This window comes from Octopus sinensis, linkage group LG2, assembly GCF_006345805.1.
Source record: "Octopus sinensis linkage group LG2, ASM634580v1, whole genome shotgun sequence".
In the NCBI taxonomy this organism is placed as follows: domain Eukaryota; kingdom Metazoa; phylum Mollusca; class Cephalopoda; order Octopoda; family Octopodidae; genus Octopus; species Octopus sinensis.
Genome location: NC_042998.1, coordinates 160093595 through 160111376, shown reverse-complemented (window position 1 = coordinate 160111376; position 17782 = coordinate 160093595). Strand labels below are relative to the sequence as shown.

Here is a 17782-nt window from a genome sequence, read left to right as displayed (position 1 = left end):
CCTTGTCATAAATACAATGGATAGTACTAAACTTTAAGTGACTGCAAACCTTCACCCTATACTTCACATTGAACAATAAAAAGTTACTCCTTATCTAAGAAAAAAAAATGTAAAATGTTAACTATGCTGCTATACAGAATAAAAAGGTGTCACATGAATGACAATAAATAAAAAATGAGAAATATTTCTCTTGAAACAATTAAAAGTGAATATGAAGAAGCAGAAATTGGTAATTAAAATTGCAAAACAATCATTTTGTTGAAATATATGTACTTTTTTTCTGGTTTTCAATGCATAGAAATCGGTTGATGTGAATACAGTAGAAAGTGTCTCTGTTGAAGACAAGACAAATATAAACATGTTTTGACAGGTATACAAAAGAAGCATACACATCAACTTTAGTATAGCAGATGTGCAGCAAATAAAGTTAACAAATAAAAGACATATGAACATTGTGTCCAGAGATGTAATGAAGGCTAAGGAGACAAAGGTAGAGTTGAGGGCTTAACCATTGAGGTTGGTAGTCATGTGAGAATTATATACACACATATACAAACATATAATATATGTGAATGTATATATATATATATATATATATATATATATATATATATATGTACAGAAACATGTGTGTATGGAACTATATATATATATATATATATATCAAACTTACTTGGAAAAGAATGCGTGGCCTTCGATCATATAATAATATAAATAATATATAGATATATGCATATATACATATATGTACAAACCTACATATATATGTATATATACATGCATATATGGGTGCAGGACATCAAAAATACGTTGAACACAATGAGAAACGAAAACATAAAAACAAAAACATAGAAATGAACTTTTTGGGGAACAACGGAAAAAAACAAACAGAGAAACAAAGAGGTGCAACATAAAGAATATTCCCTTCTTCAGTTGTCCCTGTTTCATCTACTCAGTGTTTTGAAGGCAAGGACAATACGCAACTTCATTGAAACAGTCCTTCCCGCAAAGCAAATTAAATAAAATTTGGGATTTTTTGCAGAGGGTGAAAGTGGTAACAAGAACAGGACAGTGAGAACAAAACAATAAAAGCAAACGTTGAGGGTTGTTAAGCCAAGACAATAGAAAAATTATTATGAAACAGGGACAACTCAAGAAGGGGAATATTCTTTATGTTGCATGTCTCGTTTCTCTGTTTGTTTTTTTCGTTGATCTAAAAAAAGTTCGTTTCTATGTATTTTGTTTTTATGTTTTCGTTTTTCATTGTGTCCAAGGTTGTTTTTTTTTAATGTCCTGTACCCATATATGCATGTACGTATACACATATATGTAGGTTTGTACACATATGTATGTATATATGCATATATTTATATATTATTTATAATATTATATGATCGAACGCCCCGCATCCTTTTCCAAGTAAGTTTTATCTTAATAATTACGATGCGCACTCTTCTATCTCTACTATCTCTTCTCTGTCTCTCTCTCCCTCTCTGGAGAACCAACGAATTTCAATCAAACTGTTTTGATCCATACATGGCGGTCTTTCGTTTGTTCACTCGTGTACACACACACACACACACACACACTCACACACGCACACACTCGCACTCATATAAAAACACAAACACACTCATATAAAAACACACACATACACACACACATGGTGGTTGTCTACTCCTTATGCAGAGTTTGACCACCTAAGATCCATCATGGAATCTGATGTGGCTTTTTAAACCAGACAATGTATTGAAAAGACACCCACATAGAATGCATATCCGATTTGGACCACTAAGAGTTGCAGTTAAGTTCTGATCTTTGTAGATCTTAAAATGTCTTTTGAGGCCTCCGTTACAATTGCAGACATTATGGCATACACGGCATTGGAAGGTGTGCACAGATATATAAGTAGAATAGATGATAGAGGTTCGTTTTCATGGGTCCGCAAATGAGATTTAAGCCCAGCAAAAGAAAAGTATGGTCTGTCACTAACTGTGCACACAAAAAGGTCATTTAGATTCACCTTGCCGATTGCAACATTCTTCTTTAAATCTCTCTTGGGTCTTGCATATCTTATCCTGGCCTCCTCAAACGCTTTCACTCCACTCCAACTATTGATCACCATCCAGCTCCACCCGAAGCAAGGGTTTCTATGGCCTTTAGATCTATTCCAAGTAGTCCTTATACCATCCTTAAACCTATTTATTTGTTGTTGTTTTAGGTCTACACTGGTTGCGTTACTCCTCTTCAAGCTCGTCATAAGACAGCTACGAGGGGCGTTCAATAAGTAATGCCCCTGACCAACTTCCCATAGCAGTAGAGCAACGAAACTTGGCACAGTTATTAGTCTTTTTCTACCTAGGAACCACCCAGAGTAACGCATTTCTCTCATCGTGTGATGCAGCTCTGGAGACCGTTTTTGTAGAAGACCCCAGCTTGGTCCTCCAACCACGACGTGACTTCAGAAATCAAGGCTGCATCATTTGGAAAACACTTTCCTTTCAAAAACAACTTCATGGCTGGGAAGAGGTGAAAATCTGAGGGTGCAAGGTCAGGAGAGTAGGGGCATGGCGGAGGAGTTCATAGCCGCACGCCTGTGCTTCTGATCTGGCGACAGCGAGTTGTGGACCGGAGCGTTGTCCTGCAGGAGGAGGATGCCTTTGCTGACCTTGTCCCGCCTCTTGATTTTGATAGCTTCTCTTAATTTCCTCAAAAGTGAAGCATAATAGGCTCCTATAATTGTGGTACCCTTTGCCAGGAAATCTGTCATCACTACTCCGTCCTGGTTCCAGAAGACTGTGAGCATGGCCTTGCCAGCGGAGCGCTGCACCCTTGCCTTCTTTGGAGGAGGTGAGTCACGGTGCTTCCACTGCATTGACTGGGCTTTTGTCTCTGGATCATAGTGATGGACCCAGGTTTCATCCTGTGTAATCAGTCTTTTGAAAAAAATTGACTCATCTTCTTGGCATATCTCCAAATTCATCCTCGAGCACTCGACGCATTCTTGCTTCTGGAAAGATGTGAGCAGCCTGGGAATCCATCTGGCAGACACCTTTTGCATATGCAAATTGTCATGAATGATAGTTTCCACAGACCCGGTACTAATCTTGACCTCATGGGCTATTTGGCGAATAGTTATGCGTCGATCTTCCAAAATGGCAGCCTCGATGCCTCATCAATGGAAGAAGGGGGGCGACCAGATCTGGGAGCTGTTTCCACAGAGTTCCGACCATGTTTGAATTCACGATGCCAGCGTTTTACAAGGTCATATGATGGGGCATCATCACCATAAGTTACTTTCATTTCATCAAAAGTCTCCCGTGGTGTGCGTCCTTTCAAATATAAAAACCGGATCACTGCTCGACACTCAACAGGCTCCATTTCACACTTGACTCAGTTCAAACACCGGTAAATCCGAAACCATAATTAGTTCAGAGCTGTAATTTGCCACTTAATCTATAGAGATATAAGCAATTGCACATGCAAAATTTCAGCTAGATCAAACAATTGCAAGTAGGTCAGAGGCATTACTTATTGAACGTCCCTCGTATTTGGGTGTGCGTTCATCCGCTATTCGAACAATATGACCAGACCATCTCATTTGGTTTTTCAGAATTATTGATTTCATTGAAGTGATGCCTGCAGACGCAAAGACATTGTGTCTGGAGTAAAGAAGCCTCATTTAATGTTTAAAATGCGGCGGAGGCATTTTTGGTGGAATCGTTCAAACAATTTGAAATGTCTTTCATAATACGTCCATGTTCCAGAAGAATACAACAGAGATAGTAAGACAAACGATTTGTAAAGAGCCAATTTTATGTTGTTATTTATATGTCGTTGGCGACACACGCGTGACTCCAAACCGCCAAATATTTATGCTGCCCTTTGAATTCGCAGATGTATTTCTGTGTCCAGATTTCTATTATTATGTACAGAGCTTCCAGGGTAAATAAAGGAGTCAATAACCTCAAGTAACTTACCGATAACGAAAGTTTTAGACCTGTTGCCCTGACGTTATCAAGCCTTTTGTGCCATTTACTGAATACCAAGATGTATTCTGATGGAAGAAGGAAAATATAGAACTCTGAAAGAAGCTTTTCATTCAGAGGTAAATCCACTGGGGTCCGAGGTGAGTATTGAACCCAGCGCCCCAGTGGGGCATTATGATGACATTAAAAGTGACATAAAATGGTAAGTTGAGATTGTTTTAAAGAACTATTAAAGGCTCTTTGTTTGAAATAATTGAAATCACGTAATCATCCCGGAGCGGGGCCGGGGTGACCGTTGCAATTTCATTGTATATTTCATTTTATTCATTTTTCATGTGTTGATTGCCCTCGCATGTGTGTTTGTATCCAGGGGTTTGGCAAAATTATGGAAACACCTTAAAATTTCAAACAAATTTATTTTAATATGGAGTAGGACTGCCTTTGGCAGTAACTACAGCTTGAATTCTACGAGGTATGGACTCATACAAAGTTTGAATTGTTTCCAAATGACTTTTTGTCCATTCTTCAGCTAAAACAGTCTCCAGTTCTTGTAGTGATGATGTTGGAGGTTATCGACTCCTTACGTGTTTTTCTAAAATGCACTATAAATGTTCAATAATACTGAGATCTGGAGACTGTGATGACCAGATAAGATATTCAACTTCAATAGAATGTTCCTTGTGCCATTCAGTAACAAGTTTAGCTGTGTGAATTGGTGCATTATCATCCTGATAGACTGCGTTTCCCTCCGGAAACAGTTCCACAACCATAGGATGAATTTGATCAGATAAAATGCTTAAATAGTCTTGACAGAGACAGTTAAGTAGAAGAAAAGGAAACCAGAATAAATGAAGGCTGAGAAAGGGAGGGGACAGAAAGGTCAAGAGTACGCATCATTATTAATATCAAGAACAATCTTACTTAGAAATGGATGCGTGTCTCTCCCTCTCTCTCTCATTCTTCACTCTCTCTCTCTCTCCCTCTCTCCCTCTCTCTCATTCTTCATTCTTTCTGGTTTCCTCACAACCATTCCCCTTTTTTCTCTCCCTTTCTCTTACTCCTCCTCCTCCCTCCCGCCGTTAACCTGCGACGAGAGCTTTGCCACTGTCTTTCTGACCTGACTTCCTTGAAGTGTGGACGGCATTTTTCTTAGCTCCTTCGCCGTCCTCAAAAATAGCGTTCGCAATACTTTTTTTCGTTCGGCTTAACAGCCCTTTTTTGTCTTGTTATTCTCCTTGTCCTTTCTTTTACTGTTTATATTTTGTACTGTCGTTACTGTCCTGTTTTTGTTACCATTTTTACCTCTCCGCAAAAAGATCTCAAATTTTATTTGATTTGCTTTTCGCAGGAAGGAAAGTTTCTATCGAAGTTGCGTATCGCCTTCACCTTCGAAACGCAGAGTAGATGAAACCATGGCGACTGAAGAAGGGGAATTTTCCTTGTGTTATTTGTCCTGTACTCTATTTTTTTGTAGTTTAAGAAAAATGTCCAGTTCCTTGGTTTTGTGTGTATGTTTTCGATTCTCATTGTATTCGACGTTTTTTTGGTGTCCTGTACCCATATATGCGTGTATATATACATGTAGAGGTAGGTACGTACATATATGTATATATATATATATATATATATATATATATATATATATATATATATATATATATATTATATATATACTGGGCCATCCCATAAATAATGCGGTTTTTTAATACTTTTATTTTACAAAATTAAGACAAAGTTCTGTTTTAATCTAAATTAGACTCTCCTTCATTTTCTACAATACTCTTCCATCTATCTGGTACACTTGCAAGGCCCCTCTTCCAAAATTCACTTGCCCGTGACGAAAAATACTCTTCTAGTACTGTTCTGATCTCGTCTATAGAATTCATATATTTTCCGTCGAAATGATTTTGAAGACTGCGGAATAAATGATAATCAAATGGGGCAATGTCTGGTGAATATGGTGAGTGGGGCATCGTTTTCCATCCAAACTGATCAAGCCTTTGAAATATCACCCTCGCTCTATGAGGCCGAGTATTATCCTGATGGAAGAACACCTTTCGCCTTGAAACCAAAGTTAGTCGTTTTTCTTCTAGCACTGACTTGAATGACCAAATCCAAGCATCTCTGCTAGTTCCTCAACAGTTACGATGGGATTTTTCCCACCAGGGTTTGCAGGACGTCCTCGTCGAGCCCTACAGATCTTCCAGGACAGGGCTCGTCTTTCAGGCTGTAGTTTCCGGCTCCGAATTTCTGGAACCACCGGTGACCCTGACTTCTGCTTATTAATATTCCTCGCACTTTCCGTTGCGTTCTTTCCTTTATTGAACTCATAAAGCAAAATATGCTGAATGTGCTCCTTTGTCACTTCCATTATAGCTTTGAAAAAATAACTGTTAAAATCGAACTGCACTCTTCAAAACTTGCATTAAGAATAAGGACAAGGTAAAATTACTACCTACTTTTATAGCAAGTTGATGTAGGTAGTTTATCCCGTCCCTCTTCGACTTTTAGTTCATGCAACTTTAAAAAAAAGCGCATTATTTTTGGGATGACCCAATGTGTGTGTGTGTGTGCGCGTGTGTGCGCGCATGTGTGTGTGTGTGTGCATGTGTGTGTGTGTGTTTGTGTGTGTACACTCAAACACACACACAAAGGCCGGAGAAACTCATGAATAGTCAACGGCCATCCAACAAAATGGTTAAATATGTATCTTTTTATGTATGTATATACATAAGAGCTGCTCCGCGTCGGACACCGGAATTATATTTAATCACTCTATGGAGCGTTTGGGTATCGGTTTGGTGTCTGGCACGAGAAAGCCAACCTCATGTGTAAGTAGAAGCTCTTTAACCTTGGTTGGTAGAAGGAAATCTCCAAGATAAAATCTGAGGCCTTGTTAAGTTCCTGGTTTTCTCAATTCTCATGTCGCACCAGCGAAAGTCTTCTTGGGCCAACAGATGGGGGTAGTACAGTGCAAGATACACCCACTGAAAATTATTCATCTGCACAGGTACTGCTCGTGCACCAAATCTTAGTAGAATCATTGAATTGGTTGGCAGAAACCTAAAAATGCACTTACAATTAGCGAGGAAAATACCCATTTCCGACAAGATAATCATATTAGAAAATTTCAACGCAAGAGTTGGAAAGGACTACATTTTATGGCCTATTTTAGGCCGACATGGGATTGGAAACTGTAATAAAAATGGAGTAGCTCTTTTGACGTTTTGTGCTGAGAATAATCTGGTTGTTACCAACACTCTGTTTAAGTAGGAAAATAAATATAAAACCACCTGGATGCACCCAAGATCTAAGGATTGGCACCCCATAGATTATATTTTGCTTACAAAGCGTGATATGAAAGATGTTTCCTGTGTTCAGGGCATGAGAGGAGAGCTGGACTGACCATTGTCTAGTGCGTAGAAAAATGAATCTTTCGATAATGCCTAAAAGTCGACAGTCTGGTCCTTAGGTACTGAAAAAGTTAAATATTGCAAACTACAAATTACCAAGCAACTTGCAAAGATTCCACGGCGGTAAAGAAAATATCAGTTTTGATCGAAACAATCTATGGGAAGGAAGATTTCAAAACAAAAGTATTTCAGGCTGCGTTTTCTTCAGTGGGATTTAAATCCAGTGACTGGTTTTCAGACAAATCACCAGAAATTCACGATCTAGTTTTTGAAAAACAAAACTTAGGCAATACAGTTCATTCTGAATCCTTGAACACTGACTCAAACGAAGCATAGAGAAAGCTGAAAGAGTAAGTGCAGAGTCTGGTGGAATCTGTGTAGAGCTTTTGAAACATGGGAGTGACAAAATGCTTTCGTCACTATTGGAGAACTGAGGAAGTGCCTCAAGACTGGATTGATGCCAGTTTAGTCTCCTTGTATAAATCGGGGACAAAGGATCTGTGTGGTAATTTTTGTGGGATTTCGCTTCTGTCTGCATTCTGTTCGAATGTTTAAATACCTTCATAGTTACAAATATAGTGTTTGAGTCTTAATGTGGCTTTTGCTCATCTAGGAGCACAGTTAATTGTATCTTTAGTTATCAGACAATTTCAGGAAAAGTGCATTGGACAGAATCTTGCCCTATACTTTGTTGATTTCAGCGACACATTCGATACTATTAATCGAAATGCTCTGTGGCTAATTCTAAGGATTTCAGGTTGCTCAGAAAAATTTGTAAACATGATCAGGGCTTTGCGTCCAGATATGAAGGCTAGAGTTAATTTTGGTGGTCGGCTCTCTGAATCTTTTGCCGTGGAAAATGGAGTAAAGCAAGGAGACCTTGATGCACCCACCCTCTTTGCAATATACTTTGCTGCTGTGCTGTCACGCGCTTTTCAAAACTCCGAAGAGGGTATTTACATAAAATATCCAACAGCAGGGAATGTTTTTAATCTGACCAAACTGAAATTCAAAACCAAAGGTTTTAATTCACTCATTAGGGAACTCTTATACGCTGACGATTGCAATCTAGTCAATCACTCTGAAATGGGCCTGCAATCTCTTGTATCTGCATCTGACACAGCTTGTGATGATTTTGGCTTAACCATCAACTTGAAAAAAAAAGAACAGTTGTAATGTTTCAACCTGCACGTGGTACTCTTGCAACGCGCCTAAAATTTTCGTTATCGGTAAATTATTGGAGGTAAATTAAGGCGGCGAGCTGGCAGAAACGTTAGCACGTCGGGCGAAATGCGTAGCCGTATTTCGTCTGTCGTTACGTTCTGAGTTCAAATTCCGCCGAGGTCGGCTTTGCCTTTCATCCTTTCGGGGTCGATAAATTAAGTACCAGTAATGCACTGGGGTCGATGTAATCGACTTAATACCTATGTCTGTCCTTGTTTGTCCCCTCTGTCTTTAGCCCCTTGTGGGTAATAAAGAAATAGGTAAATTATTGGACTCCTTTATTTACCTTGGAAGCTCTGTACATAATAATAGAAATCTGGACACAGAAATATATCTGCGAATTCAAAGGGCAGCACAAATATTTGGCGGTTTGGAGTCACGCGTGTGTCGCCAACGACATATAAATAACAACACAAAATTGGTTCTTTACAAATCGTTTGTCTTACTAACTCTGTTGTATTCTTCCGGAACATGGACGTATTATGAAAGACATTTCAAATTGTTTGAACGATTCCACCAAAAATGCCTCCGCCGCATTTTAAACATTAAATGGGGCTTCTTTACTCCAGACACAATGTCTTTGCGTCTGTAGGCATCACTTCAATGAAATCAATAATTCTGAAAAACCAAATGAGATGGTCTGGTCATATTGTTCGAATAGCGGATGAACGCACACCCAAATAGCTGTCTTATGACGAGCTTGCAGAGGAGTAACGCAACCGGTGTAGACCTATAACAACAACAAAAAAAGGTTTAAGGATGGCATAAGGACTACTAGGAATGGATCTAAAGGTCATAGAAACCCTTGCTTCGGGTGGAGCTGGATGGTAATCAATAGTTGGAGTGGAGTGAAAGCGTTTGAGGAGGCCAGGATAAGATATGCAAGACCCAAGAGAGATTTAAAGAAGAATGTTGCAATCGGGAAGGTGAATCTAAATGACCTTTTTGTATGCACAGTTAGTGATAGACCATACTTTTCTTTTGCTGGGCTTAAATCTCATTTGCGGACCCATGAAAACGAACCTCTATCATCTATTCTACTTATATAACTGTGCACACCTTCCAATGCCGTGTATGCCATAATGTCTGCAATTGTAACGGAGGCCTCAAAAGACATTTTAAGATCTACAAAGATCAGAACTTAACTGCAGCTCTTAGTGGTCCAAATCGGATATGCATTCTATGTGGGTGTCTTTTCAATACATTGTCTGGTTTAAAAAGCCACATCAGATACCATGATGGATCTAAGGTGGTCAAACTCTGCATAAGGAGTAGACAACCACCATGTGCGTGTGTGTGTGTTTTTTTATGAGTGTGAGTGTGTGAGTGTGTGTGTGTGTTTGTGTTTTTATATGAGTGTGAGTGTGTGAGTGTGTGTGTGTGTGTGTGTGTGCGTGTGTGTGTGTGTGCGTGTGTGTGTGTGTACACGAGTAAGTGAAAAAACGAAAGACGGCCACTCAACCAATTTATTGGGAGTCACATGTATGCATCAAAACAGTTTGAATGAAATTCGTTGTTACTCTTGAGTTTCAAGCGTGATGCTAGTCGTCAGCCATTTTGAATTTGAATGCCAGAAGCTGATTGTTATTACCGTAAGGTGGGCTGCGATTGGTCGAAGAAGGTCACACAGTGTCGTGGTTTGATGTGGGTATGTGGGTAACAATTAATTGGAAAATGCCGCATGTTGAACAGGAAATTGACCACGTGGAGGACAGCAAATGACCCACGTGGTGATTAGAAGCCGGAAGGAGCGGCATGTGGTGATTAGAAGTAGGAAGAGTCGACATGTGCAAGTATATAGTTCTATATATGGGTGTGTAGATGCGCTCATATAATTTTACGTGCATGTGTACATTGATGCGAGTGTGCACATCTGTCCGTGGGCGCACACGCACAAGCCTGTACACTCACTCAGATTGTGTACATTCAAGAGCAATACATAGGCCAGACAAAAAACAGTCTCCGTCAAAGGATGGCTCTGCACAGATCCCCGATCAAAATTCCCAAAAATAGAAAAATTACATTCAGCCAACACATCGATATTTGCGCCAATAACAAAAATCCAAGCTTCAGAATTTTCCCCTTCTACCAATTCAGGTACGATGCCTCCTGTAGCCAACGAATTAGTAAAGAGACTTTCTTTATTACAAAATGCAGACCACTTTTGAACGCATCTGCAACAAGTGACATATCCACCACGGCCTTAGAATAACACACACACACGCACATATTAAAAATGATACATTCAAGAGATACCCAAGAATTCATTAAAAAAAGTCCCAATCACTGCTGTAATCCACAACTCACTTTTAGGTCACTTGATCATTTAACATCCTACTACTATCATGGTACTTCCACATTCTCTTCCTCCTCCTCCTTCTTCTTCTTCTTCTTCTTCTTCTTCTTCTTTTCTTCTTCTTCTTCTTCTTTTTCTTCTTCCTCTTCTCTGCCAAGAATTCACAACGATATCGAATCCACAAGAGTAAACAAGAGAGACAGAGACAGCAGAAACACGTAAAATGCCTCTTGTATTTGAATACTATGCAAATATTCTTTAAAAAACTTTCTTTTAACTTTTCTAAAATTTAATTGTTTTTGATACTTACAGTTGAAAAAGTCTCAATGACTAAAACCGGTACTGAAATGTTTTTTTATGAAATAACTTTAGCATTTTCTACCTTGACTTTTTTCCGTATATACGGAGTATCACTGATACTTCACTGTACGAGTTTAATTCGTTCCACGACCGAGCTCGTTTTACAAATCAATTTTCCCCTTTGAAATTAACTAAAATATAATTGATTCGTTCCAGCCTCACAAAACCACCCAAAAATAATTTTTCATGGGTTTTAAAACAGAAAATGTCTAGTTACAAGTAAAATGATAATCTACTAAATATGTGGGAACTTCTGTCTGTAGGTGTGTTTGTGGAGTTGTTAACTAACTCGTCCTACATCTTTTTATCGATTTTGATGAAACTTGACATATGAGTTGAACTCATGTCTGGAAACCTCACAGTATACTCAGATTGTTGAAAAAATCGATAATAGGGCCCCTGGAATGGATCCTTATATATATCTAATATATTTCATATTAATAGCCAAGGGAAATAACCATTGATATTTCTAAATTATTTGGTATAAATCAAATTGAGTGTTTATTTTTTAGTATTTGTTTATATATATATATATATATATATATATTATATATATATATATAATATATATATATATATATATATGCATATATATATATACATACATACATACATACACATATATATATATAATATATATATATATATATATAATAATATATATTATATATATATATGTGTATGTATGTATGTATGTATGTATATGTATATATATATATATATATATATGCATATATATATACTATTTGTATTATATATATATATATATGTATATATATATATATATATATATATATATATATATGTATGTATGTATATATACTATTTGTAATACATATATTATTTGTATTATCGTTTATATATATATATGTGTGTGTATGTATGTATGTATGTATGTATGTATGTATGTATGTATGTATGTATTATGTATATGTCAGGTCACTCTTGAGTGCTGCTGGTACTATGTAGTCCAGGACAACCCGTTTCATGATCGGCTCGTCGGCGACTAAACTGGCAACCCCACCAGGCTTGCTTGTTGAACACACTGCGGGACAAAAATATAAGACCTGTCAAAGGGCGGAGAAGCCACAACGCAGTCAACGGCCTTTCAACTAAGTATGTTTGTGGAGTGTTTGTGTGTGTGTGTATTGTATATATTGTATTCAGCACGTGTGTCTGCATACTGTATATTGTGTTTTTAAATTGTATATATTGTATGTCAATGTTATGTGTAGTTTGGGTTCTAATGGGATAGACAACCAAATGAAAATCATTGTTATTATTACGTGTTTATTGACTATTCATGATACACGGACGACGACATTCAGCGTAGTAATACATTGTATACTTTACACACAGTTGTACTGTTCATTAACAAAATAGTGCCAAGAGTGGAGATGTAGTTTGGTATACGTAAACACATAGATATGAATGTGTAACATCCCTTCTTCTTGAAAAAAAATAAAGGGGTCTTTTGGCAGTGAAGACAACATGAGTAGTCTCCCTTGCTCTATGGATTGTCAGCCTGAGGTGGCAATCCTACAGCAGAAGTCGTGAGATTATTCTGCCTCTGCTTTGTAGTTTGGCTGAATTAGATACTTCTCTTTTCATTTTCTTTTTTTTTTTTTCTTCAACGGTATCGAACCGGTGGCAGAATGTTCTTTCTCCATCTGGTGGATCTTGTGCTTCGCACCGGTGTCTGATGTGTGTTGTTGGGCTGCTGATTTGTGGTTGGTGCCCGTTGGGGTGATGATTCTGTGGGTGTTGTCACCAATGCAGCAGGTGTTGTACACGTTTTCCTCGACAGCTCTGGTGTTGGGCGGATGTGGGCCCTGTTGCGTCTCAGCTGCCTACCAGATTCTGTTTCTATTATATATGATCTTGGAGTTTCAGCTCTACTGACAACCTTTGCTGGAATCCATGTTTTAGTTATGGGATCTTGAGTATGCACATGTTGTCCTCCAAGTATCTCAGGTAAATATTGTGCATGTTTGTTGTAATACCTCTGTGATTGTTCTTGAGTGGCTGCTAGCTTTACCCTTGTTTCTTCCTGGTCAATAGGAGGTTGGATCTTAGTTGGCAGGGTAGTTTTATACCTCCTGCCATTCAACAATTCTGCTGGGGATTTCATATCAGCTCTCAGTGGTGTCGCTCGTAGAGACAGAAGTGCCAGGTGTGGGTCTTCCTTAGTCTCACGGCATTTGACTAGTGTTCTCTTCACTGTCTGCACCTGTCTTTCTATAAACCCATGACCTTTGGGGTAGTGTGGAGATGAAGTTGTAATATTGAACCCATACTCATCGGCTAGCTTTTTGAATTCTTGTGATGTGAACTGGGTTCCATTGTCACATATGATCTGCTCTGGTATTCCTTGCTCTGCTAGGAGTCCTCGAGCCACTGTAGTGATTGTTTTGGCTGTCAGGTCTTTCACTTTTCTCACAAATGGAAATTTGGAGTAGTAGCAGGCCATTATTAAATACCATTCTTGGCCCTCTGTGAATAGATCTACTCCAATTGTTTGCCATGGCCTTCTTGGGATGTCACTAGATATCATTTCCTCCTTTTGTTGTGAGTTTCTGTACTTTTGACAGATGTGGCATGTAGAAACTGTCTTTTCTATGTCTTTGTACATGCCTACCCAATATACTGCTGACTTGGCTCGGAGCTTGCATTTTTCCATTCCTAGATGCCCTTGGTGGATCTTGTCAAGAATCTCTTCTTGCATTGACTTGGGTATATTTATTCGGGATCCAGCCATCAGGATCCCATTCTCCACTGATATATCATCATGGATGGCCCAATATTCACGAATCAGGGGTTGCACCTGATGTCTCTTTTCTGGCCACCCCTGAATCACCATCTGAGTAAGGAGCTGAAGTTCTTCATCTTTGCTGGTCTCCTCTTTGATTTCCGCTAGCTTATTGGTTGTCACATTTACAATGTGGTGGACCTTTCTGCTTAGTCCTTCCATCTCCTGTTTGTTTGTGATTGGTGGTCGGTCTTTGATAGGCATATCACTGTCAATCCTGCTTGGAGCTGCTTTCACTTCAGCATTGACCGACACAATATTTAACCTCCTTCAGGTATCAAGTCCAAGAATTGCTGGGCCTTCTGTTCTTGTGACATAAAAAGAACACTTAATTATTTTTCCTTTGTGTGTCCCTGCGATAGTTGTTTTACCCAGTTGTGGAATCCTGGTTCCTCCATACGCAGTGAGGATTACATCACTTGATGTGAGGATTCCTTGTTTGACTTTATCCTCTTTTGTTATGTGTTCTGGGAACATCTTTTAGTATAAGCTGACAGGCAAGATATCACTCTGGGCCCCAGTGTCTATCTTCAGCCTTAAGTCTATGTTTGTTCTTTTCCTTCCGGCCTTCTTTTCAATTCTTATTGTCGTGTATGCCTCATCTTCTTTCTTCCGGTCGTCCTTTCCCATCTCATGCACATTTATTATGCCGATTGCCAAGAATTCCTCCTCTGAGGTGTTTTGTCCCTGTTGTTGTGCATGTATATCCCTTCTATTTCTGCTCCTCTTTGAAAATTGGGGCTTGTATCTCTGGGATTTTGTTACCCTACACATTTTTTTTCCAGTGGTTAAGTTTTCCACATCCTTTGCAGTGTGTACCGAATGCAGGACATTTTTTTCGGTTATTAAATTCATGCTCTGTACCACAGTACTGGCATGTTCTTTGTTTGTGGGTATGTGTCCTGTGCCTAGATACAGTATCTACACTGCTACCAAGTGAGCTTGTTTGTAAGCTAAGTGAGGCTATCTGTTTGGTAGTGGCTTCGAATGCTCTTGCAGTGTCTACTGCTTCTACCAACTGGAGAGCATCCTTACCTATTAGTGATTTTTGTACTTCTTTGTGGGCACCCCCCCCCCCCCATATTAATTGGTCTACAATTCTCTCCTCCCTGTCTTTGAATTTGCATTTCTCTGCAACATTTTTCAATCTTGACAGGAAATTGTCAATTGTTTCTTGTGGGTCTTGTTTCAGGCCCTGGAATTCGTATCTGTGAATTCTATGGTTCGACCTGGGCTCTAGGTGCCTTTCAAATTTCTCAAGAAGTGTGTCTGGGTTATTGCAGTCGGACTCTGACATATCCCAGCTATTGTATAGGTCTATTCCTTTATTACCTGACCATAAAAGGATATAGCTTACCTTTTCATCGTCAGTTGTGCCTTTCAGGAAACTTTTGAAACCTAGTTGAGCTTTTTGTTTGAATTTTTTAAATTCTTCTACGACATCACTAGAATCCCAGTTCATAATAGGATGTAGATTCATCTGTACGGCGACGGGGGTCGCCATCTTGGATCGTCGTGTTTATTGTCCTAAGACGAAGCGATGTTTTGTTTGTTAATTCCTCGTTCGTTGTGTTTCTGTTTCGTTGTAAAGGCACAGTTCCCGATTAATTATTTACCGCTGCCACCATGTTATGTGTAGTTTGGCATACGTAAACGCATAGATATGAATGTGTAACAGTCAATCTTATGTATTCCATACCGTATATTTTATGTATATATTGTGTATCAATATTTTTATATATTGTACATTTTTTTATCTATTTAAAATTGTTTTATTTATTTTATATATCTATTTTATCCAGCCTATGGCTGTGTCTTGCGCGGGACATAGAAACAATCGGACTGATTACCCGATCGCGCGGTTAAACCATTGGGGGTGAAGAACCCCTAGCCTTTGTTAGGGCATCCTTCTAGGCGAAGGCAACTCAGGTAACTGGGATAACTCCGACATTAAACATGCGGTTCAGTGGTTACCGATGATTGACTTGTTCTTCTTTTCGAGTTATAGCCGCTGTTGCTTAGTGAGTGGGATTGACTCGATGCACAGCCTTTCCTCTTCTTGCACAAGCATTGCACGATAACAACATTGATTGATTAATTAATTAGCTAATTGATGATTGTTGATAGTGCTATGAGTCTCAACTGAATGGTTGGTTGTAGCCTTAAAACGCAAACAATCAAAGATGTACCAAAAACAGTATAAAAATAAATGACTGTAAGGACTCTGGAACGACATCAGCCCGGCAGGGGCTCCAGAGCTTCATAGCCTGAACCCGGCTGTCATTATGCTACTGTGATAGAACCAAACAAAATATTGAATATTGGCTGTTGGAATGTATGGACACTGCTTGACCGCGAGTCTTCAGAATGTCCTGAACGAAGGACTGCTCTTGTTGCGAAGGAGCTTCGACGCTATGATCTTGATATCGTTGCTTTATCTGAAACGAGATTAGCTGGAGATGGTCATCTTACAGAATCTTGTGGAAAATATGCATTCTTATGGAAAGGAAGAGATGAAGAGTTTAGAGGAGAGGCTGGAGTGGCAGTTGCTGTTAAGACTACTCTTGTGGACAAGTTGGAAGAATTCTCAGTCGGGATTAACGAGCGTCTTATGTCCATGAGAATTCCTTTGGTTAAAGGAAATTATGTGACCTTGGTGAGTGTGTATGCTCCAACTATGTGCTCTACTGATGACGGAAAAGTTTCTTTCTACCATGCTTTGAAGGGCATTATAAGAAACATCCCTCGGACAGACAAAGTCATCGTACTGGGTGACTTTAATGCTAGAGTGGGTAGGGATTTTAACACGTGGACTATAACTGGAAAGCATGGGGTGGGAAAGTGTAATAGTAATGGTATACTTCTGCTGCAGATATGCGAGGTGCTGCGTCTGTGTGTTACCAATACCATGTTTCAACAAAAGAATAAGTTTAAGACACATGGATGCACCCTGCATCTAAAGAATGGCATATTCTGGATTACATCCTTGTTTGGGTGCGTGATAGACGAGATGTGCAGTGTTCGTGTTCTTCGTGGGGTTGAGTGTTGGACTGACCACCGCCTGGTACGTGCAAAAGTGAAATTAATCACAAAATGTAAAATCCGGGCTGCAGGTATTACCCTGCTTAAAAGACTGAATGTTGCTAATTTTAGGTGTAATAGTGTGAAGGGAACTTTACGAGAGGAAATGACTGTTGCAGATATTGGCGAGAATTGGCCGATCCTTAAAAAGCCAGTTTATGATATAGGCAGGAAAATTCTGGGATTGATGCAAAGAAAGCATCAAGATTAGTTTAAAGAAAATTATGAACATGTAGATGATTTATTGGCTGATAAAAGACATACTTTGTCACGCTATTTGTCAGCAAAGCCATAGGAGAGAGATGTGTTGCATAGGGATCTCAAGGATGTGAAATCATGTGTGAGGCGGAAGCTCTCTCAGATGAGAGATATGTGGTGGAGTAAGAAGGCTGATGGGATATAGGTAGCGTCGGATTCCAATAACATAAAGCTGCTGTATGGTCTCTTGCGAGAAGTTTATGGACCGACTTCTCTGATGACACCACTTCGAAGCAGGGATGGTAAAGAATTTCGTGATTCATAAGGAATTCTACGAAGGTGGCCAGAACACTTTGATGAACTTTTGAATCAGCAGTCTGTAGTTATTGAGGATATTCTCAATCTCATCCCT

The 17782-nt window shown here is 39.1% G+C and overlaps 1 protein-coding gene across 1 annotated transcript; it reads right to left on the bottom strand.

Moving 5' to 3' along the window:
- Nucleotides 1-9221: 9221 nt before the first annotated feature.
- Nucleotides 9222-13752, bottom strand: LOC115226618 (uncharacterized protein K02A2.6-like). Its single transcript, XM_029797634.1, has 2 exons — nucleotides 13321-13752; nucleotides 9222-9356 (listed from the first exon to the last, which is right to left on the bottom strand). Exons 1-2 carry the CDS (start codon nucleotides 13750-13752, stop codon nucleotides 9222-9224), a joined length of 567 nt encoding a protein of 188 aa, XP_029653494.1.
- Nucleotides 13753-17782: the final 4030 nt, after the last annotated feature.